The sequence below is a fragment of the Lampris incognitus genome, chromosome 15, assembly GCF_029633865.1.
Source record: "Lampris incognitus isolate fLamInc1 chromosome 15, fLamInc1.hap2, whole genome shotgun sequence".
NCBI lineage: Eukaryota > Metazoa > Chordata > Actinopteri > Lampriformes > Lampridae > Lampris > Lampris incognitus.
The window spans coordinates 9506930-9531929 of record NC_079225.1 but is presented as its reverse complement, the minus strand read 5'-3'; the positions used below and the strand labels follow the sequence as shown (position 1 = coordinate 9531929).

At 48.0% G+C, this 25000-nt stretch overlaps 1 protein-coding gene across 1 annotated transcript in view; it reads left to right on the top strand.

Moving 5' to 3' along the window:
- The window catches only part of LOC130124768 (exostosin-1), a 382697-nt gene that overhangs the window by 1694 nt on the left and 356003 nt on the right, over window positions 1-25000 (top strand). The window contains exon 2 of the mRNA XM_056294113.1: window positions 1-298. This exon is cut by the window's left edge and continues 454 nt beyond it. Within this exon, the coding sequence (XP_056150088.1) occupies window positions 1-298 (298 nt within the window). The remainder of the gene's footprint in view (window positions 299-25000) is intronic.

Sequence of the window (25000 nt, the reverse complement as noted above, 5' to 3'; positions counted from 1 at the left end):
ACGTGGGGAATTTCCGGCCCAACTTTGACATCTCCATCCCCCTGTTCTCTAAGGACCACCCCCAGAAAGACATGGGGAAAGGCTACCTGACGCTCGGTGACACCCCGCCTTCTAGGAAGTATCTGCTAGTTTTCAAAGGGAAGCGCTATCTGACTGGCATAGGCTCAGAGACAAGGAATGCTCTGTATCACATCCACAATGGGGACGATATTATCCTGCTGACCACTTGTAAGCACGGGAAGGACTGGGAGAAACACAAGGACTCACGATGTGACCGGGACAATGAAGAATACTCAAAGTAAGATGCTATTTTTTCCCTATTCGCTCGCATTGTCTTTTTGGTGTGGGTCGGCGTTTGGAAAGAATATTGGCTTTGACAATCCATGAGTTGATCCCGATCTGTATTTGACAGCTCTCACCTAGTTCTTGTTTGTTCTGGTGACTTACAATCCTCATTGGACAAACTAACGTGTCCTTAGGGTAGGGCTGCGTATTGGTCAGACTCTCGCATACCACGATACAGGGGTTACAATCCGATATATCGCGATTTATCGCGATACTGTAAGAAAGGCGATATATCGCGATTTCATAGGCCTGTGTTCTTTGTGCTTATGCTACTTCCTGTCTCAGTTTACGTTGTTGGGTTGGAGTGGAAGAGTCAAATGGCTGAAGATAGATGACAACACCGCCATCTAGCGGGCGTGGGGTTACACACAACACAAAATGTTTGTCACGAGCCTTTACATGTAAACAATAAAAAATGTAGTGGTTTTGAGAATCGATACAGTATCTCAAGCGATAATATCGCGATACTCGAGTGTACCGATATTTTCTTACACCTCTACTTATTGGTTGAATATGGGCTGCGGTGCCTTGTCTAGTCATAGCGTGTTTTTCACCACGGGCTTCGTCGTGTATGGGTGGTGCAAGTGCACGTGCAGTTGAGCACCTGTACTTTGATGGGGCACAGCAGACGCCGGGGCAACACCGCGGTGCCGATGATTCTGTTATTCGGTTCCCATTGTTCCGTTCCAGACTGCTGGGAAGTGGACCCAGTTTAACTTCTATGCACAGAACACCTCTTTATGATGCGGCCTCTTTTTTAAACAGGCTGGAAGCTCCGCTTCTTTTTTTTTGGCGAACCATCTTGGGAGATGAGATCTGTCACGAGTCACTTTTGGTACCGCTTGAGTCAAAATACTCCTAAGATGTGTGTGTGTGTGTGTGTGTGTGTGTGTGTGTGTGTGTGTGTGTTGTGTGTGTGTGTGTGTGTGTGTGTGTGTGTGTGTGTGTGTGTGTGTGTGTGTGTGTGTGTGTGTGTGTGTGTGTGTTAGTAAAAGATATATATCTATCTATCTATATATCTATCTATCTATCTATCTATCTATCTATCTATCTATCTATCTATCTATCTATCTATCTATCTATCTATCTATCTATCTATCTATCTATCTATCTATCTATCTATCTATCTATATCTACATATCTATATATATATCTATATCTATATCTATCTATCTATCTATCTATCTATCTATCTATCTATCTATCTATCTATCTATCTATCTATCTATCTATCTATCTATCTATCTATCTATCTATCTATCTATCTATCTATCTATCTATCTATCTATCTATCTATCTATCTATCTATCTATCTATCTATCTATCTATCTATCTATCTATCTATCTATCTATCTATCTATATAACTATATATATCTATCTATATCTATATCTACATATCTATAAATATATCTATATCTATCTATCTATCTATCTATCTATCTATCTATCTATCTATCTATCGATCGATCTATCTATCTATCTATCTATCTATCTATCTATCTATCTATCTATCTATCTATCTATCTATCTATCTATCTATCTATCTATCTATCTATCTATCTATCTATCTATCTATCTATCTATCTATCTATCTATCTATCTATCTATCTATCTATCTATCTATCTATCTATCTATCTATCTATCTATCTATCTATCTATATATATATATACATGGGATGGGATGGGGGGTGGGAAAGTGGCACAGCAAGGTCCCAATTCACCGGAGGGAAATCAACCGTTGAGAGAGTGAGTTTTGTCAGCGCAGCAGTTGGCCCCGCGTCTCCTGAGCTGAGGAGAGAAGTTCCCTTTTTTTATCCTCATTTTCTGTCTTTCGGAGAACTGACAGCTGAAGGGAAAAGAAGCCAACGAGCGCGCAGTGAAACGGGATCAGCACCAGAACCCGCGTTTTCCCACAGTGTGAGCCGGATCAGCTGTCGCTGATTTGAAGCTCAGATGTTCCAAAAACTATTCCAGAATCCTGCTGACGGATCCCACGCGTCGCCTCACAACAAGTAGGCAGCACGTGGCACTGCGGTAGGACCGTCCCCTGTCAAAAAGGCGGGAACATTTAGCCGCGCCGCTGGGTTCTCGGCTCACACATTGAGAATGGGATGGGGGACGGAGTGCGGGGCGTGAGAGGAGCCCGCGCGGTGACGGTAGTCTACTGTAAGCCACGTCCATTGGTGGAAAAGGTGTTCGGCTCCTTTACATACGTAGCAATATGAACGCGTACAAATACTGCATTCATACTACAAGCCCCGCATTCAGAATTTCACTTAAGTAAAAGTAATGCCATAGAGGCAGTACAATGTACTTGAGTATCCACAGTAAATGTACTCATTCTGAAAAAAAATACTTTGTGGTAAAGTATTTGTTCGGTCTAAGTACTTGCTATTCCGTTGGGTAGTTTAAAGCGTTAATAACGCGTCATATGAGTGTATCATGAGCGGCATGTAAAGTAGCGTGTTGCTCGAGCTGCAGGGTACATGTCGTGTTTCTTTCTGGAGCAAAAGTGTAAAGTCTCACAAAATACTCAGTGAAATACTAGTACCTCAAATCTCTGCTTCTGTACAGTACTTCGTATGTACTTTAACAGGTGTATGACCCGGGACCGCACCCGTGTCTCGGTTCGGGTCTTCGCATGCGGGGGCAAGGCGTTCTGCGCGGGACATGCGTCACGTGGTTTACTGCGAGAAGCAGCCGCGAGCCACCTCCATCAGGACATGTGTACAGACTGCACCATGAGATGCATATTATGCATTATCATTTGATTATGATTATTTAATTTGATTTATATTTATTTGTTTATCTGTTTTCTATTTATTTATTTGCTTAATTAATTACTTTATATGTTATTTGCTATTTACTATTATTTAATTCATTCATTCACGTATTTATTATTCATTTTATTTTATGAATATTTGATTATATTTGCTTATGTGATTAGGCTGATGCGAGGGTTCTCAGGACAGGATGTTGTGTTGCTGTAAAGCCGCTTGAGGCACCGTTGGGCTGTCCAGACAACACGGACTAGACGTGGCTATGGACGGCCGCTGACGGGCGGCTTTGACGGACTGCTGAGCCCCAAAAGAAGCAAGAACAGAAGAAGAGCGCTGTGTGACAGGGCTCTTCTTCTGCCCTGCCTCTCCAGCAGAGGGCGTGAACTTCACCACGGTTAGTGAGACAGCTTATAACAGACGAGAGACAGGGGGAAAACCCGGGAGACAGCCGGATCTGGCGGGGTCTAATCCCAGAACGATCATTTGGAAGTCGGGACGACTCCACCATCCTCCTCGCGCCAGTTTAATTGGCAGGAAGTGGTTTCACGTGCGCGCCCGTGTGTCATCCCCTGAGGAGGTGAGCTGATAAGCAGCTCCATAATCATGTTGACAAGCGTGCTTGTATTAATGAGCTGAAGCAATGGGGTAATGTATTATTGCCATAAAAAGCTGAAGCGATGCTGCAAAAGAAACAGGGAATCCAGTGAGGTGTGCCCTCTGCGTGCCGGTTCAGAAAGAGACACCCCAGCGTCACGGGCGGGTGTCTCCAGGATCTTGCTGGGCGTGTGAAGAAGCAGTCTGGTGGACGGCGAAACTGCTGGTGCGTTGGTCCTGGCATCAGCTTTCGATATCTAACAAACGCATGTCCTGTATATCCTGACCTTGGGATGGGATGGATGCATTGAAAGAAAGCGTCGAGGAAAAAGAAGAGGAGGGGGAAACCCCCCCCCAAAAAAAAACAATCAAGTCAGTGAGGGCTTTGTGTGCCTGCCTCTTCAGCCTGGGTTTGGGTTGAGATGTGTCCTCATCTTGATCCATTACTGTAGTTTGCAGCTAAACCTTTAAAGATAAAGTTCTGCTGGGTTTTTTTTTTTTCAATGAAAATTTGCTTTGCAACTGATCAACAAGCAAAATGCAGAATTTCTACTTTATTTTTATTTTACTGAGCTGAAGCAACTTCAGTCAAAGTCGTCATGGCCCACGTGGTCTGTCGGACGTTATATACAGTCTATCAGAGCTCATTCAGGACGTTAAAGTTTCAGCTTTGCTTCATATCTGCACCGGGTTAGCTGCCAACCGACATAGGCGCATCGACATTACTTTCGGCCCTGGGGCTACCGACGTTTGGAAGCCCCCCCTCCCAAAGAAACCTTGCTCTATGCGTAAAAGCGCATCATCAAGCGTGTTAGCATGCTCCGACATCCACCCTGCAAGCAAGCCCAGTTCAGTTCATTTGTTACACCTGAAACTGTATCACCAAGATGGTTAAAATGCTCCGCCGTCCCACCTGAGGAAACAAGTTTCGTGAGGCCCTTGGTCCTCGGTCGGAGGCTTAATCTCCGGTAAGTCCATGCGTCAAGGTGCCCATGCCAGCAGATTCTTCTTATGACTGTTACAATCAGGGCTGATTAGTAAGAGAGAAATTAGAAAGGCTGCCTCATAATGAGGCAGCACAGGTCTGAAACTGCCCAGTTCATCCATCCATGTGAAAGTGCACGTGAAGAAAACGCTTCACCCCTTGCTGAAACCTGCAAAGGACTGTCTTATGTTACAAATGCCATGCGGTCATTTTGCGATTTTGATGCTGTGTCGTTAAAATAATCCTCACGCAAAGCCCGAGTACTGAAAATAATGACATTGTCCAACTTGGGCATCAAACTCAATCTTAAAAGGCTTAATACTCCCCCCCCCCAGAAGTTCCAAATATGGGACAGGTCTAAGTTAAGTTAGGAAACATGGAGCCCGGCAGGCTTCTGCCTTGATACTGTGAACAAGTCGAGAAGTTGACGGCCCAAAAAGTCTAACAGTGCCAAGTCTTTGTTGTTACGTGATTATTACAAAGTCAGTGACGCCATGAAGCAAAACGCAACCTCAGAAGGTCCGAGGGTTTTGCGTGAGAAGCAGCAGCGTTTTACACTGAGCACGTCGATTCAGACTCCGGGCTCAAGGGGGCTCCACCACCACCGCAGAGCGAGCGAGCTCCCCGTGAGGATGCTGAAGACTCGGCGCAGTCGGTTAATTGCCCTCCAATTGAATAAGGCTCGGCACGACAGCGACGATAGATATCTTACTTTCCCCGCCGCTGTGAAGCGCGAGATTGAAATCGGGCCATTTTGACTGCACACAGATAAGAGGCGGTTTAACAAATTGAAGCTCAACTGTACAGAGACAAAGTGTTCCCCAACCAAGGTTTGATATTGGTATCTGAGGGCTCATACGTACTGAGTCAGGAAAAAAAAAGCTGCTTGATGAGACAAATCAAATTCATTGAAAGTTTTTTTTAAATGTGTATGCCAATAACTCACACTCATATGTTTTGTGTGGGGGAAATAGGTAGTGCTATCTGAGGAGCTGCAATTAAGCAGCACTGGTCTACAAAAATACAGTGTTTTTTTTCTTGCGTGGACTTTGGAAACTGTTTTGGGCTAATTTTGGGCTGCTGAATCCAAATCTGAGCTCAGATTTGCTCTATCCCATCAAGTTTTCGTGCTATCTGTACGCTCCTTATTCAGGATTTTTTACAAAAGTTGACCATCTAGTCTGGCAATCTTGGTGGGGATAAGAATGACCCCTACTCATTTCCTAAGTAATTTCATGCTAGGCTGAGTGTTTATTTATTCACTGTAATCATTTTTGCATCTAACGATCTTCTAATGCAGCAGTGTTTTTTAACTCCCGAGTGTAAAATTGCTGTTTTCTCAAAAATTGTGATTTTTCATAGTTCAAAAACCTGATGTGATAGGCAAAAGCTAATGCCAGATTTGGATTCAGCACCCACAACTTAGCTAGAATCCGTTGAAAAACCCCATGCAAGAAACATTGTGTTGACCAGTGTGATCTGTGTATAAGTAGGTTGTAGGACCCATGGATGCTGCCTCTATTGAAGGTCATGGTATTGTGAACGTCAGTCAGTATCAGTATTAGCAGGATCAGTATTGTCTAGTAGCACCTCAACAATATTTTACTCCATTTTACAACTACAACAAAGACTAGCGAGCTAGCCAGCTACACCCGTATGTAAATAAAAGAAAGACTGGAGAGGATGGGGTTGTATGTTTGACCTTTTACGTGTGTGTAGGGGTTCATGTAGGCCATGTGTGCTAGCTAGCATACATGCATGGATATATATGTCCGCAATGCATAGCACACACCTTTTCTATCAACCTCTGCATTCGAGAGAAGGAATGATCGGATGACGGACGTCTTTGTATAAAGAAAAATAACATTTGTTTTACAGCTACAGGTTCTCTGTCAAGGCTCTCACCATTTCTTCCACTGTCATTAAAGAATATATATCTCCGATGGCTTGGTGCACGTGTAATCAGTAGGTACTGCTGAGTAATGTACTCAACTGAAGCAATACAATGTTCATTGCGTGCTGCATTGAGGAGGTGGGGGGGGGGGGGGGTTGGTGGTCTCCTGCTCACAGTCTTTCCCACAGTGCCTACATGAACCAGAATGCATTTTGCGCCAGCTTCTATATCGTATTGCATACAATCCTCTGCGCTACCATGGTGGGGTGCTGTTTTCCGCCATTGGAGATGCAGCTCTGCCGAGAGAATGAGTATGTGTTGGTTGAACAGCGTGTTTAGAGTAGATTAGAGCAGTGTTTCTCAACCGGGGGGGGTCCGCGGACCCCTAGTGGTCCGTGGTGTCATTGCAAGGGGTCCGTGAAAATAAAATATCTTTAAAAAAAAGATCCTATGACATTTATAGAAATAGGATTATTTTACTCACATGTGACTGAGACCTTTATCTACCGAAACTATAAAGGGTAACAGGACTTTTTTCTATAATTACATCTGTTTCACAAGTGTAATTTATTGTATTTTAATAAGAGATCTCGCTCCCGTTTGCAGTGTTAAAAGTTACTGCATAAAAGTTCTGTTGTTACATATATCTGAAAGTTACTGAATGGACGTGCGTGCCCCGGGGTCCCCTGGTGGGCTAATCTGGCCATGGGTGCGGGTGAAAGTTTTGTCGACAATTCTGTGCACGTGGTTGACCTTTATCCGTGGCAGGCATCACGGAAAATACGCCCTTTGTCAATAGCGCGCGCCAACAAACAGGAAACTGGTATGACCGCTGTAGTAGAAACCGGAAGTCAGTGGACTACAGTCACGCACAGAGTGGAGTGCAGGTGTTTTCATGCGCTCTCCCTGTTGCAGCTAGAGACAAGATGTGAAATCGGCGAATTTTCTCTTTAAAGCCTAAAGCCCGAGAGAGAATGAAGACGAGAGAGATTTATCAGATGTGTTTGTCGGAGACTGAGAGGTCTGCTGCTGCTGAGGCATATTGATAAAGTGTTGGTGAGAGTCAGTACTACTGGTTTTTAATCCCAGGTCACAACCAGACACCATCTCTCCTCATCTACGTCCCCTGTGCCTTCGTCTGTTTACTCTCTAAACCTCATCCGTTTCCCCCCCTGTGGGATCCTCACTGCTTTTTAGCACCTTATTTGCTCTCGCTTTCTGTTTGGTAGGGGTGTGCTAGAGTACAAATGTGGTATCTAGGACAGCACACAAAAAACCCCCCAAAACAAAACAAAACAAAAATGCGATGAAATATTGTGATTCCGAGTGTCATCAGTAGTATTTGGACCTTTGTCAGTGCCACCGACATTTTGTCGCATTACCAGGCTAGCAGAGACATTAAGGTTTGTGAGAAGAATGTCGAATTTGTTTCCAGGAGCTGGTTATAACTAAACCCTAGACCATTCTGGGGAGTTTGCTGTCATCTAGTGCAGTGGTTCTCAACCTTTTTGGGGTCCTGGACCCCCTGCGTATTTGTGATCTACCCTGAGGACCCCTCCACCTGATCTTGGGGGAGGGGGGTTGCAATTTGATAGAAACAGTAGAAGCTGCATTTTAAATTGCATTATAGCATTTATTCACTCTTTGGGGCAAAAAATAAGAGCTTTCAGTTGTAACTTAGATATAGTTAACAAAACAGAATTCTTACGCAGTAACTTTCAGATGTATGTAACAACACAGAATATGTATTCAGTAACTTTCAGATATATGTAACAAAACAGAATATGTATTCAGTAACTTTCAGATATATATAACAAAACAGAATATGTATTCAGTAACTTTCAGATATATATAACAAAACAGAATATGTATTCAGTAACTTTTAACAATGCAAACGGGAGCGAGATCTCTTATTAAAATACAACAAATTACACTTGTGAAACAGATGTAATTAGAGAAAAAAGTCCTGTTACCCTTTATAGTTTAGGTAGATAAAGGTCTCAGTCACATTTGAGTAAAATAATCCTATTTCTATAAATGTCATAGGATCTTTTTTTTAAAGATATTTTATTTTCACGGACCCCTTGCAATTACACCACGGACCACTAGGGGTCCGCGGAGCCCCCCGGTTGAGAAACACTGATCTACGGGTTAGAAACCACGTAAAGGTTAAAAACATAGCAGGCTGGTCTTGGTACTCTGTGGTGTTAGCATAGCAGGATAAACATAGCTGCAAATAAAATTAATAATGGATCTGTTGGATACAGATGGGCACTGACAGTTCCATTGACAAGTGTTAGTGCTGCCTCTGTCTGTCTGTCTGTCTGTCTGTCTGTCTGTCTGTCAATGTTGATAGATGTGCTGGTAGACCTAAACCAAACAGAGTCATTATTTAGCAGCAGCTGCGAGTACCAAGACCAGCCTGCTATGTTTTCAACCTTCACATGGTTTTTAACTTGTAGATGTCACCGAACTCATTAAAATGGTCGAGGGTGTAGTTAGTCTTTTAGGCGGAGAGTCCAGGCCAGTTGGGAATAAGTTGTGTTCTGAGGGGGTCGACCAAGCACAAGGAAGGGGACACCTCCATTAGTCTCCTGTCTATCTTCTGTCGGTTTGTTTCAAATTTGCATGTGAAAATGTAGAATTTTCTGTGTGAACTGTATTAGTGTGTGCTTTTTAAGTTTTAGAGGTGAATGCTTCGCCGGAAGTTCCCTGGCTTTGTTAATGGCAGCTATGGGAGGCAAGCCAGCATGCAATTAAATTGGCCGCGGGCAAAAGTGTAGTGCCATTACAGATTTCCCTTCAGGTAAATTAATGTGCATTAGCTTGGGCAATTGGGTTCAGTTTTAGAAAAATATTATGACCTGGGGCCATGCCACTAAACTATGACTAAGGCAAAATAAGTCCTGCTTGGTTTTACTCAGAAATCCAACAAAAGCGAAAGGCACCGACAGCCTTGAGTGGGGCTCGCCCCTCCCATACACCCTATTCATTCAGCTAATTTTTATATTTGTCGTCCAATAAATTGTGCAATGCTGCCAACCTCCTCTCTTAGCAGCACTTTCCAAGTAGAAGTGAACGAAAACAGGCAGACCCTGGAGAGCGAGGGACTTCAAGAAACATTCACGAGAGCTTAAGATGCCTATGTTTCCACTTCGTAATTTATAATTTAGTGGCCTCTCGTCGTGGGGGCCATCCTCTGCTCCACTGTGACTTCCATAGCAGAACTGCAGAGGCATGTTTTACATGAGTTTCAGTCTCTCTGATGCCTGTGTCGATAAGTGAAAAGGTCTTCATTTTTCAGGCGGATGTAACAAATTTGTTGACCTGAGATTCCTGCGCAAGGGTTGATTTTGTCCTATTTTTCAGTGAGATTGCTTGCAAGTGAAGTTTTGTTAGAGTGCCTACTGGCAGCAGATACCTGGACATATAGAGGTCAGGGGAGCTATTTGCTCAAAATCACCTGAAACAATCTCACCTTGATCTTCACTTTTAAAAAATAAACAACAAAATCTTTTTGATGCGGGTGTCTTTGGACTAGGTGAGGAACCTTGGGTAGCATCAAGCATTTGGATTTGTTCTCGTTTTTACTCTTTTCCGCTTTGTCATGTTTCCTCACAGCCAAAAGCATCGAGCAGTAATTTCCTGAGAGGAATGCAATGCAATGGGGCAGCATCCGAGTGACGTCACGGCATCGCTGTCGCTCTGGACGCGTCACAGGAAGTCAGACATGCGGATCACATTAGACAATACAGCATGGCTGTGTTTACAACGCCAACTCACGTATATGCTGCCGTAAATCCGATAATGTTAAATTACGCAAAAAACGAAGAAATTTTACAACAAACTGCTTACTTCTAATGTAGTCTAGTGCATCCGATGTCTGACTTCCGTTTGCTGCGAAGCTTCCGCTTCCGCTCGGGAAGGGCTAAAAATAGCTCATGGACAGCCCTCATCAGGAATCAGGAACACTTTATTTGTCATTTCACTTCTTGCACTTGCCCACAGCAGTACAACACAAAGACAAAAACTACAAGAACACATTTCCAAACTAACACATATATCAAAATTAAACAAAAAAAAAGTCACTGTCCAAGGGAACGAACGCCAGCCAGGATGAATGTCGGAACCTTCCGTCTGCACGGATTAGCAGTTAGCTGAGCCCGCCCCGCTTCTGCATCCTGTCAGACCGCCCTTGGCGTTTCCACCTCAGGCGCAGCTCCAGGCAGGGGCCGTGGTCCCCGGGCCCACAAGACGTTGCAGACCAAGCTCTCCCAGCCAATCCAGCACCAGCTCCCCCAGCCAGGCACCCTCGACACACCTCCTTGCACTCCTCACGACGACATCAAAAACACCACAGTCAGCGCCAGGTGAGGCCTTCGCCAGACCACCCTCGGTGTTAGCGGAGCTGCCGGTCTGCATGGGCTAAGAGTTAGCTTAGCCTGTCCCGCTCTCCCAGCCGAACCAGCGCCAGTTCTCCCAGGCTTGAAGAGCAGACGTGGGCAAAGACACTGCATGGACGGTACGCGAATATTTATTTCCTAGGATGAATCCGGAACGTTTCCGCCTGCGGAACTTTCCGGCTTCATCCTAGGAAAAAACATTGGCGGACGGTACTGGGTGAGGCCGCCGCAAATGTGGATTCACGCCGACATCTTCCGACACCGGAAGCGGAACTTACAACTACAGTTCGATGATCAGTTTATTAATATGAGATATCATGAAAATTATGCACTAATGAAAAAATAGACAAGCCATTAAAAGTTTTTATATTTGTGTAGTTTTTTTTTTAATGTCTTCGAACATTTATTTCACGCCTCGTCACCAGCTGGTTTGAAAAGAGGCAGACAGAGGATCTGAAATCGTTGACAGATTGAAGGTTAGCGTCTTCCTCCGCGTGAAGGCTGGCTGGCTGGTAAAAGGAGGCGCTATTGATCAACAAGGCGGCCAGTTCGAGCTTGAATGGAGGTTAATGGTCTTCCACGGTCAGTGAAAGCAAGGCATTGACTGGTATCCAGAGTGACGAGGCTTTGGCCTTTATTACAGTTCCCCTGTTAAGAGTCCATGTAGGAGGATTAGCAGCGCGGAGGGCGCCTTTTGTGCAACCTCTGAAACCTATTCTGCAAGTACTGTAACTCCAGGAGTTAGTCAGAACCCGCCAAGTCACAGTAAAACTATTACCAATATGCGTTGAGGCTGGGTCAGGAAACAATATGCCGCGTGTGTGCGCGCGTGCGTGAGTGCGTGCACATATACGTGTGTGCGCGCGTGCGCGTGCGTGTGTGATTTTCTAGAGCTATGTGAAGTGTTACTGAACTCCTGACGTGGTTGTACATCACCTTTCGCCTCAACCCAAAGGAACGAGTCAGGAACTCACATCAGCTCAATCTCACGCTTCCTTCTTCCGCTCTCCCGTCCCCCCCCTCCCCCCGTTTTGCCTTCCCCTCTACTTGTTCTCTTGCTGTTCGCCCCTGCTGTCTTAACGCTCCCGTGTAAGGGACACATAGCACCCTGTACTCTCTCTCTGTCACCCACTCCTCACTCTTTTCTTTTTCGAGCCCCCCCCCCTCTGTCCGTGTGTTAGCCCAGAGCTGATAGCCAGTGTGGGGTAAGGGTGGGGGGTTGTGGGCAATTCCGGGTCGTCCCTCATCCAGAGAGAGATGAAGGATTAGTGCGCAGCAGAGAAGGATTCGGGTCCGAATCGATCACCTCCCCCATATATCTCTGTTTGTGAGGGGCCGTTGCCGGGGATCGGCCCTGTGTGGCTTTCCATCTACTGTTTGCTAAGGTACAGCATTGCCCTTTGTTACACCGAGCGACTGGGAGAGGAAAAGCAGCAGTTTATTGGCCGTGACTCTGCCGTACTTACCCACGTGGTTGGTTCAGCCTGGACCCGGCTGAGAGGCGCTCAGGGCATATCTGATCTCTAGACTGGCAGGACTGTGAACACTGTGGGTCTACGGCGGGTACTGCATCTGGTCCACTGAGAAAGTCTTGGTTTACTGCTGCTGATGGTCTCAGTGGCATTACTTCGTCTTGTACCAGCGGCGGCTGGTGCTAAAATTTTTTTGGGTTTTTTTTGGGGGGGGGGCGCAGTGACCTTTGGCGCAGCACACCTGACAGCTGCTTTACTGTCCACACAGTCACAGAGGTCTTAAGGAGGACCATGTAGCCTATAGAGTTTATCAGGGGTCGTAGACGGTGGATGATTGACAGCCGAGACGAGGCGTCGTGGTGGGTGTGAACATGATTGACAGCCACGAGAACTGTCCAATCACATTAGATAAAAAAAACATCAAAATAATACCGATTCACCAAAAGTGGGCGTGTCTGGAAAATCCGAAGAAACCAATCAGACAGCAGCCTCAGGTCACCTGCTCGCCACAAGTTTGAGGGCTTGCATGGTTTGGCCGGCGCCCCTCACCCAGGACGTATATGTATTCAGATAGGAAGTATATGCATTCAGACAGGAAGTATATGTATTCAGACAGGAAGTATATGCATTCAGACAGGAAGTATATGTATTCAGACAGGAAGTATATGTATTCAGACAGGAAGTAGATGCATTCAGACAGGAAGTATATGTATTCAGACAGGAAGTATATGTATTTAGACAGGAAGTATATGCATTCAGACAGGAAGTATATGCATTCAGACAGGAAGTATATGTATTCAGACAGGGAGTATATGCATTCAGACAGGAAGTATATGTATTCAGACAGGAAGTATATGTATTCAGACAGGAAGTATATGTATTTAGACAGGAAGTATATGTATTCAGACAGGAAGTATATGTATTTAGACAGGAAGTAGATGCATTCAGACAGGAAGTATATGTATTCAGACAGGAAGTATATGTATTTAGACAGGAAGTATATGTATTCAGACAGGAAGTATATGTATTTAGACAGGAAGTATATACATTCAGACAGAAATCAACCAAACACCACTTGGAACCAGTATCTAATGGCTGCTGACAGGCGCTCACAGACTGACAACACTTTTATTTCATCATTATTTGCATTATACAACTAAATTATATTTAACATGTTTAAGTAGATTTTCATCGCTTCACATTTGAAGGGGCGGCGCCCCAGCGCCCCCTACTGGCCAGCCGCCACTGTTGCGTACGTCGATTTTGCGTAGTTCCGTCGTTGGCAAGATGACGTCATCAAATTGAACCGATGTCTGTATCAATTTTAAACAGCAATACATTGTGGATGTGGTAGCAAGGCCTTTTAGAGCCAGACATGCCAGAGTTTGACAGCGAGAAGAGGAAGTCGTCTCCTCTCGTTGTCAAAGCTAATTTGCATTAACGTTTCACAGTGGTCCATTAAAAGACATTGATGATTACACACGATTAGTTCCTGCAGTGTTTTGCTCTCTGCAAAACATACGGTCGTGTTTATGTACGTGTGTGCGTACTGTAAGTGGTTGTGTGTGTTTGCGCGTGCCTCGGTGTGTTAGCATGCAGCCCTGTGTGCATGCGCGACCCGCTCTCGCAACCGACAATGGCACGTGTCTCCTGGCAGCATTGTGTCCAGATAGCATTTAACTGGATTGCATTATCAACGAGCTCCAGTAGAGTCGCGGTTGTTGTAGAGTTGGGTCCTGGGCGCGACGTTAAACTGCAACCGGGGTTGTGGTGAGGAGGGTGCGTGGACACCCAGCAGGACTGAAAACAAAACCTGACAAAGAGCGGACGGGTTACTCTGTGAACCGACGGCCATCCATACCAGGAGAGGAGATAGGGACCACCAGGCACTCCCCCTACTGAAACACAACGGCGACTCAACCCGCTGAGGCATCAGCTGTGCTCCTACGACCCCCATAGGTTACGGAACTGAAGAAGAAGAAGAAGAAGATGATGATGACAGGGTGGAGGTTGATGACCCCTGGAGCCACTCTATCATCACACTTGCAAGTGTCCAGTTAAGCGATCGTATAATGGGTTTGTAGTTAGATAAACCCATTTCAACCCCAACCCTTACAAAACCAGCAGCAGGTGGCCTCTGTGGATGAGCGTGGCCGGATGTGTCCTTCTGGCTGGAGCTCGGGCATATGAACCTGGCAGTAACCCAATGTGCTTTCTCAGTAAGCCCTATCCAGGTGTGTGGTCCACCCACATGTGCCCCTGCTGGGCCCTCTGAGATGCCCGAAAACCCCGTCGGCGTCCTCTGCTGGCGGCATTTTCTGACCCGAAGAGAAAAGGTGGGGTTGCCTCCTGTTCTCTAGTTCCATCCATCCATCCATTATCCAAACGGATTATCCGGCTCTCAGGGTCGCTGGGGCCTATCCCAGCAGTCACGGGCAGCAGGCGGGGAGACATCCTGGATAGGCCCCCCCCCCCCACCCACCCACCACCACCACTACCACTCACAGTTAGGGACAATTTAGTACGGCCACTCACCTGACCTACATGCCCTTGGACTGTAGGTCCAGAGGACAGAGGACGACCCGGGATGACCCCCAAGATTGGACTACCCCGGGGTAGTAAGTAGAACAACAGGTGATAGTCCTTCAGAGTTAGGTGAGTCTGTCTGCATGTACACGTACACTTTCATTGTGTTGTGTGGCGCCACACTGCCACTCCACAGCTGGTTCCTCTGGTGAATCTGGACGCCAGATGTTCAGGCAGAGGTGAGTTTGATTATAACATGCATCGCCGGTTACTCCCGACTTTTCCTGCTGACCTTTGCTCAGTCTCATTCGCCCCTATGCAAGCTTTCATTATATTTTAATTCACGAAATGTGATAATTATGCAGACTGCCTGCCAGCTGTTCGGTTACCTGTCAAGTCCCGGCCGAATCTCTGCACCGCATTACAGTTTGTGTTGGGTCGCATAGCTGTGAACGGACGATGTCTTGCGTTTACACTTTAACATCAATATGGACAAAGCCCAGACATCCTCCGTAGGGAGTCTGGGCGGCTCGGCCTGAGAGATAGCGCGAACATCTGGAGGGAGCTCGGGGTACGACTGGTGGAACTATCATTAGGAAGAAGCAACGCCTTTGAAAGCTGATGCGGACGTTGAAGTCGTGTTCTTCGTTGTGGGAATGACGTCACGGAAACCCTTGCTCTGCGCACGAGCTTCAGGTGGTGAGGGTTTTACAACCTCAGCAGATACTGCTGACAAAAACCATATCTATCACATATATCCTGCATAAACACAGAGGCCAAATGTCATCTCATAAATACATTGGCTTGGTCCATACTCTCTCTCTCTCTCTCTCTCTCTCTCTCTCTCTCTCTCTCTCTCTCTCTCTCTCTCTCTCTCTCTCTCTCTCTCTCTCTCTCTCTCTCTCTCTCTCTCTCTCTCTCTCTCTCTCTCTCTCTCTCTCTCTCTCTCTCTCTCTCTCTCTCTTACACACACACACACACACACACACACACACACGTGCAGACTCACACTTAACCAGCCATGCACTGTACCAGCCATCAACTATGCCAGCCATGCACTGTACCAACCATGCACTGTACCGGTCATGCACTGTACCAACCATGCACTGTACCAACCATGCACTGTACCAGCCATCAACTATGCCAGCCATGCACTGTACCAACCATGCACTGTACCAGCCATCGACTATGCCAGCCATGCACTGTACCAACCATGCACTGTAACAGCCATCAACTATGCCAGCCATGCACTGTACCAACCATGCACTGTAACAGCCATCAACTATGCCAGCCATGCACTGTACCAACCATGCACTGTAACAGCCATCAACTATGCCAGTCATGCACTGTACCAACCATGCACTGTAACAGCCATCAACTATACCAGCCATGCACTGTACCAACCATGCACTGTACCAGCCATGCACTGTACCAACCATGCACTGTAACAGCCATCAACTATACCAGCCATTCACTGTACCAGCCATGCACTGTACCAGCCATGCACTGTACCAGCCATTCACTGTACCAGCCATGCACTGTACCAGCCATGCACTGTAACAGCCATCAACTATACCAGCCATGCACTGTACCAGCCATGCACTGTACCAGCCATTCACTGTACCAGCCATGCACTGTACCAGCCATGCACTGTACCAGCCATGCACTGTACCAGCCATGCACTGTACCGGTCATGCACTGTACCGGTCATGCACTGTACCAGCCATGCACTGTACCAGCCATCAACTATACCAGCCATTCACTGTACCAGCCATGCACTGTACCGGTCATGCACTGTACCAGCCATGCACTGTACCAGCCATGCACTGTACCGGTCATGCACTGTACCGGTCATGCACTGTACCAGTCATGCATTGTACCAGCCATCCTCTGTACCAGTCATGCATTGTACCAGTCATGCACTGTACCAGTCATGCATTGTACCAGTCATGCACTGTACCAGTCATGCACTGTACCAGTCATGCACTGTACCAGCCATGCACTGTACCAACCATGCACTGTACCAACCATGCACTGTACCAGCCCTGCACTGTACCAACCATGCACTGTACCAACCATGCACTGTACCAGCCATGCACTGTACCGGTCATGCACTGTACCAGCCCTGCACTGTACCAGTCATGCATTGTACCAGCCATCCTCTGTACCAGTCATGCATTGTACCAGTCATACACTGTACCAGTCATGCACTGTACCAGCCATGCACTGTACCAGTCATGCACTGTACCGGGCATGCACTGTACCAGTCATGCATTGTACCAGCCATGCACTGTACCAGTCATGCACTGTACCAGCCATGCACTGTACCGGTCATGCACTGTACCTGTCATGCACTGTACCAGCCATGCACTGTACCGGGCATGCATTGTACCAGCCATGCACTGTACCGGTCATGCACTGTACCGGTCATGCACTGTACCAGTCATGCATTGTACCGGCCATGCACTGTACCGGTCATGCACTGTACCGGTCATGCACTGTACCGGTCATGCACTGTACCGGTCATGCACTGTACCAGCCATGCACTGTACCAGTCATGCACTGTACCGGTCATGCACTGTACCGGTCATGCACTGTACCAGCCATGCACTGTACCAGTCATGCATTGTACCAGCCATGCACTGTACCGGTCATGCACTGTACCGGTCATGCACTGTACCGGTCATGCACTGTACCGGTCATGCACTGTACCAGTCATGCACTGTACCAGCCATGCACTGTACCGGGCATGCACTGTACCGGTCATGCACTGTACCGGTCATGCACTGTACCGGTCATGCACTGTACCGGTCATGCATTGTACCAGCCATGCACTGTACCAGTCATGCACTGTACCGGTCATGCACTGTACCAGTCATGCATTGTACCAGCCATCCTCTGTACCAGTCATGCATTGTACCAGTCATGCACTGTACCAGCCATCCTCTGTACCTCTGTACCAGTCATGCACTGTACCAGTCATGCATTGTACCAGCCATCCTCTGTACCAGTCATGCATTGTACCAGTCATACAATGTACCAGTCATGCACTGTACCAGCCATGCACTGTACCGGTCATGCACTGTACCGGTCATGCACTGTACCAGTCATGCATTGTACCAGCCATGCTCTGTACCAGTCATGCATTGTACCAGTCATGCACTGTACCAGTCATGCACTGTACCAGCCATGCACTGTACCAGTCATGCACTGTACCAGTCATGCACTGTACCGGTCATGCACTGTACCGGTCATGCACTGTACCAGCCATGCACTGTACCAGCCATGCACTGTACCAGCCATGCACTGTACCAGCCATGCACTGTACCGGTCATGCACTCTACCGGTCATGCACTGTACCAGCCATGCACTGTACCAGCCATGCACTGTACCGGTCATGCACTGTACCAGTCATGCACTGTACCAGCCATGCACTGTACCGGTCATGCACTGTACCGGTCATGCACTGTACCAGTCATGCATTGTACCAGCCATCCTCTGTACCAGTCATGCATTGTACCAGTCATGCACTGTACCAGTCATGCATTGTACCAGCCATCCTCTGTACCAGTCATGCACTGTACCAGTCATGCACTGTACCAGTCATGCATTGTACCAGCCATCCTCTGTACCAGTCATGCATTGTACCAGTCATGCACTGTACCAGTCATGCATTGTACCAGCCATCCTCTGTACCAGTCATGCACTGTACCAGCCCTGCACTGTACCAACCATGCACTGTACCAGCCATGCACTGTACCGGTCATGCACTGTACCGGTCATGCACTGTACCAGTCATGCATTGTACCAGCCATCCTCTGTACCAGTCATGCATTGTACCAGTCATACACTGTACCAGTCATGCACTGTACCAGCCATGCACTGTACCAGTCATGCACTGTACCGGGCATGCACTGTACCAGTCATGCATTGTACCAGCCATGCACTGTACCAGTCATGCACTGTACCAGCCATGCACTGTACCAGTCATGCACTGTACCAGCCATGCACTGTACCGGTCATGCACTGTACCGGTCATGCACTGTACCAGTCATGCACTGTACCGGTCATGCACTGTACCGGTCATGCACTGTACCGGTCATGCATTGTACCAGCCATGCACTGTACCAGTCATGCACTGTACCGGTCATGCACTGTACCAGTCATGCATTGTACCAGCCATGCTCTGTACCAGTCATGCATTGTACCAGTCATGCACTGTACCAGTCATGCACTGTACCAGCCATGCACTGTACCAGTCATGCACTGTACCGGTCATGCACTGTACCGGTCATGCACTGTACCGGTCATGCACTGTACCAGCCATGCACTGTACCAGCCATGCACTGTACCAGCCATGCACTGTACCAGTCATGCACTGTACCAGCCATGCACTGTACCGGTCATGCACTGTACCAGCCATGCACTGTACCAGCCATGCACTGTACCGGTCATGCACTGTACCAGTCATGCACTGTACCAGCCATGCACTGTACCGGTCATGCACTGTACCGGTCATGCACTGTACCAGTCATGCATTGTACCAGCCATCCTCTGTAACAGTCATGCATTGTACCAGTCATGCACTGTACCAGTCATGCATTGTACCAGCCATCCTCTGTACCAGTCATGCACTGTACCAGTCATGCACTGTACCAGTCATGCACTGTACCAGCCCTGCACTGTACCAACCATGCACTGTACCAACCATGCACTGTACCAGCCATTCACTGTACCGGTCATGCACTTTACCGGTCATGCACTGTACCAGTCATGCATTGTACCAGCCATCCTCTGTACCAGTCATGCATTGTACCAGTCATACACTGTACCAGTCATGCACTGTACCAGCCATGCACTGTACCAGTCATGCACTGTACCGGGCATGCACTGTACCAGTCATGCATTGTACCAGCCATGCACTGTACCAGTCATGCACTGTACCAGCCATGCACTGTACCGGTCATGCACTGTACCGGTCATGCACTGTACCGGTCATGCACTGTACCGGTCATGCACTGTACCGGTCATGCACTGTACCGGTAATGCATTGTACCAGCCATGCACTGTACCAGTCATGCACTGTACCAGCCATGCACTGTACCAGTCATGCACTGTACCGGTCATGCACTGTACCAGTCATGCATTGTACCAGCCATCCTCTGTACCAGTCATGCATTGTACCAGTCATGCACTGTACCAGTCATGCACTGTACCAGCCATGCACTGTACCAGTCATGCACTCTACCGGTCATGCACTGGACCGGTCATGCATTGTACCAGCCATGCACTGTACCAGTCATGCACTGTACCAGTCATGCACTGTACCGGCCATGCACTGTACCGGTCATGCACTGTACCGGTCATGCACTGTACCGGTCATGCATTGTACCAGCCATGCACTGTACCAGTCATGCATTGTACCAGCCATGCACTGTACCAGTCATGCACTGTACCAGTCATGCACTGTACCGGCCATGCACTGTACCAGTCATGCACTGTACCAGTCATGCACTGTACCAGTCATGCACTGTACCGGTCATGCACTGTACCAGCCATGCACTGTACCAGCCATCCTCCATACCAGCCATGCACTGTACCAGTCATGCATTGTACCAGCCATGCACTGTACCAGTCATGCATTGTACCAGCCATGCACTGTACCAGTCATGCACTGTACCAGCCATCCTCTGTACCAGCCATGCACTGTACCAGCCATCCATTAGTCATGTTGTGTATTCACTAGTTGTGTTGTGTATTCGTTAGTCGAGCTGTGTATTCACTAGTCGTGTTGTGTATTCACTAGTCGTGTTGTGTATTCACTAGTCGTGTTGTGTATTCACTAGTCGTGTTGTGTATTCACTCGTCGTGTTGTGTATTCACTAGTCGTGCTGTATATTCACTAGTCATGTTGTGTATTCCCTGGCAGTTTTACACTTGCGGTACGGTCAGCAGAAGCTCTCTTCAGGCCGTGGCTCTTGTCAGAGAATATTTATGGCTCATTGGCTCTCATTATGAAAATGTAATATTCTACTCGAGGCCCTCAGGATGTTATTGGCCTATGGCCTTTTGCAGTGTTATTATTTAGAAACAGAGTGCAGTCCTGAGGTTTCTAATTCTTCATGTCCTCTTGCAGGCCTCTGCAGCCCTACTGCCTGTTTGTTGCTGTTATTTTATTAGCTGTTCTTACAGCTAGGGTTTGCATGTTACCGCCAGGGTTTGGCGAAATTGAAATTGTACTGGTTTTCTTTATTTTGGGACTTTTCAGCTCTGAGCAAGTCCAGCAGTATCAATATGCCCACAATCTATCACTTGAATATTTATCAAGACAAATGTTTGAATCCAAAGAAGACAATTCGTGGTCTTGATATCAGATATTGACCTAAGAAGACACTCTTAGTACATTAAATAAACTTGATATGACCGCTTGGCTATAATGTTAATGTGGAGCATTCTGTGGTGCCACTACGCAACATTTCAATTACCTGCTAACTGCGGGTCTTCTTGTGAGCTGGTGTGGATAAAAGCATCTGCCAGATGAATAAAAACAGGGGTACTTGACTAGCTAAGCATCGTAGTGCTGCGTACATGATGATAAATATCTCTGTAAGACTACACCACAGCAGCTGTAACAGGTTTATATTATAAGGAGCTGATTGTGGACTTCAGGAGGTCTAGAAGCTGCGGCCACTCCCCCATACACATCAATGGGGTGGAAGTGGAGCGTGTCTCAAGCATTAAATTCCTTGGAGTCCACATCAGCGAGGACCTCTCCTGGACATTAAACACCCAGGCCCTTTTGAAAAAGGCCCCACAACGCCTGCATTTCGTGAGGAGGCTGAGGAGCGCCCGTCCATCCCCCAAAATTCTCACCAACTTCTACCACTGCACCATAGAGAGCATCCTGACCAGCTGCATCTCAGTGTGGTACGGCAGCTGCACCTCAGTAGACCAGAAAGCTCTGCAGTGAGTCGTCAAGGCGACCCAGCATATCACCGGTACCCAGCTCCCAGCCATAAAAGACATTTATCACATTGACCTGGAACCTCCCCCTTGATCTGGAACCTCCCCCTTGACCTGGAACCTCCCTCTTGATCTAGAACCTCCCCCTTGACCTGGAACCTCCCCCTTGATCGGGAACCTCCCCCTTGATCGGGAACCTCCCCCTTGACCCGTCCACCTTGGATGACCCTACCAGGAGCCAAGCTCCGGACGGCATAGCTCTTGGGGATCATTGGTACACGCAAGCTTCTCTCTAGGTGGCAGTCCAGGAGAAGACCCCCCCCCCCCCACCCCACACACACACACACAGACCCAAGGACATAGGTTTATGCTGTAACAGGGCTCCCCGGTTTCCGGTGTGGGAAGATGGCAACGCGGCCTCACGTTTGCAGCGGCTTCGCCCGGTAGCCACTCTGCAGTGTCTTTGTCCACGTCTACGTCGAAGTTTGTGTCATCGTGTGAAGTTTTTATTTTGATCTTCGATTATTTTATTTTATTTTTTTCATTTAATGGCTGGAGAGCCGGTGCTGGATCGGCTGAGGCAGCTTAGTCCGCTGCGTCCGGTGGGCCCAGGGACCACGGCCCTGCGTGGAGCTGCGCCCGCAGAGGAAGCACCGGGGGCGGTCTGCCAGGACGCGGAAGCGGGGCAGGCTAAGCTAGCTGCTAGCTGCTAGCCCACGCAGACCGGCAGTCCCGACAGTCGTCCTGGCTGGCGTTCTTCTCCTGGACAGTGGTCTTTTGTTTAGTTCAGCAATGTGTGTTAATGTGGATATGTGTGTGTTCATGTGGTTCTTGCAGTTTGGATGTGTGTTTGTGTGTTTGTGTTGCACTGCTGTGGGCTGGGGGGAAACCGTGCGTCGTTTCACTTCCTGTGCGCACGTGCATGAAATGAAACGACAAATGAAGCGTTTCGGAGTCTGAAGAGGGGCATTTGTGCTCATCTGGCGTTCTGAATATCTAAGCGACCACCCGGGCTGGCTGACACGTTGTTGTCATGTCATCAGAAGGTCAGCTGCCTCCTTAACACAGTCAGGCAACAGAGCACCGAGTCAATGTGCCCCGTGTATAGATAGACAAGAGGGACAGCGCAGGGATACATGCGGACGTGTCGCTGTTTTCGGTTTGCGTGTGTTTTGTTTGACCATGCAGGGAGATGTGCTTATCGTGGTCGCTCTGTGTGTGGTGACAGGGTGACAGGGTGACGGGTGACATGGTGACATGGTGACGGGTGACATGGTGACATGGTGACGGGTGACATGGTGACAGGGTGACAGGGTGACGGGTAACGCAGTGACAGGGTAACATGGTGACAAGGTTACAGGGTGACATGATGACATGGTGACATGGTGACGTGGTGGCAGGTTGACATGGTGACATGATGCCAGGGTGACGTGGTGACAGGGTGACATGGTGATATGATGACAGGGTAATAGGGTGACGTGGTGACATGGTGACAGGGTGACATGATGCCAGGGTGACGTGGTGACAGGTTGACACGGTGATATGATGACAGGGTAATAGAGTGACGTGGTGACATGGTGACGTGGTGACATGGTGACAGGGTGACATGGTGATATGATGACAGGGTAATAGGGTGACGTGGTGACATGGTGACAGGGTGACGTGGTGACATGATGCCAGGGTGACGTGGTGACAGGTTGACACGGTGATATGATGACAGGGTAATAGAGTGACGTGGTGACATGGTGACGTGGTGACATGGTGACAGGGTGACAGGTTGACAGGGTGACGGGTGACGCAGTGACATGGTGACAGGGTGACATGGTGACGTGGTGGCAGGTTGACGTGGTGACATGATGCCAGGGTGACGTGGTGACAGGGTGACATGGTGATATGATGACAGGGTAATAGGGTGACGTGGTGACGTGGTGACATGGTGGCAGGGTGACGTGGTGACATGATGCCAGGGTGACGTGGTGACAGGGTGACATGGTGATATGATGACAGGGTAATAGGGTGACGTGGTGACATGGTGACGTGGTGGCAGGGTGACGTGGTGACATGATGCCAGGGTGACGTGGTGACGTGGTGACATGGTGATATGATGACAGGGTAATAGGGTGACGTGGTGACATGGTGACAGGGTGACGTGGTGACATGATGCCAGGGTGACGTGGTGACAGGGTGACACGGGTGACAGGGTGACATGGTGATATGATGACAGGGTAATAGGGTGACGTGGTGACGTGGTGGCAGGGTGACGTGGTGACATGATGCCAGGGTGACGTGGTGACAGGGTGACATGGTGATATGATGACAGGGTAATAGAGTGACGTGGTGACATGGTGACGTGGTGACATGGTGACAGGGTGACAGGTTGACAGGGTGACGGGTGACGCAGTGACATGGTGACATGGTTACAGGGTGACATGGTGACGTGGTGGCAGGTTGACGTGGTGACATGATGCCAGGGTGACGTGGTGACAGGGTGACATGGTGATATGATGACAGGGTAATAGGGTGATGTGGTGACGTGGTGACGTGGTGATATGGTGACTGGGTGACAGGGTGACAGAGTGACATGGTGACTGAGTGACATGGTGACAGGGTCGTCAGTCACAGTGACAGCTGCCGACAGCAAAATGTGCAAAATCTCGCCTCTTCTTCGAAGCTCACAAAATGTCTGTCAGAAGTTACGCGAGTCCCTGTGAAAGAAGAAGAGAGTTTTCCCGGTGTGGAGAAGTGGTCACCTCTGCGCAACGCAACGCCCAGAGGGAAGTAGGGTCATTTCCAAAGGGGAGGCTTGCTAAGCCACAGAGGCCGCGGTGCCCAATGTGATGATTACCTCTGCAGTGCTCGTCCACAACCCACCTCCTCTCTCTCTCTCTCTCTCTCTCTCTCTCTCTCTCTCTCTCTCTCTCTCTCTCTCTCTCTCTCTCTCTCTCTCTCTCTCTCTCTCTCTCTCTCTCTCTCCTCTCTTGCTCTGTCTCTCTCCTCTCTGTCTCTGTCTGTCTGTCTGTCTGTCTGTCTCTCTCC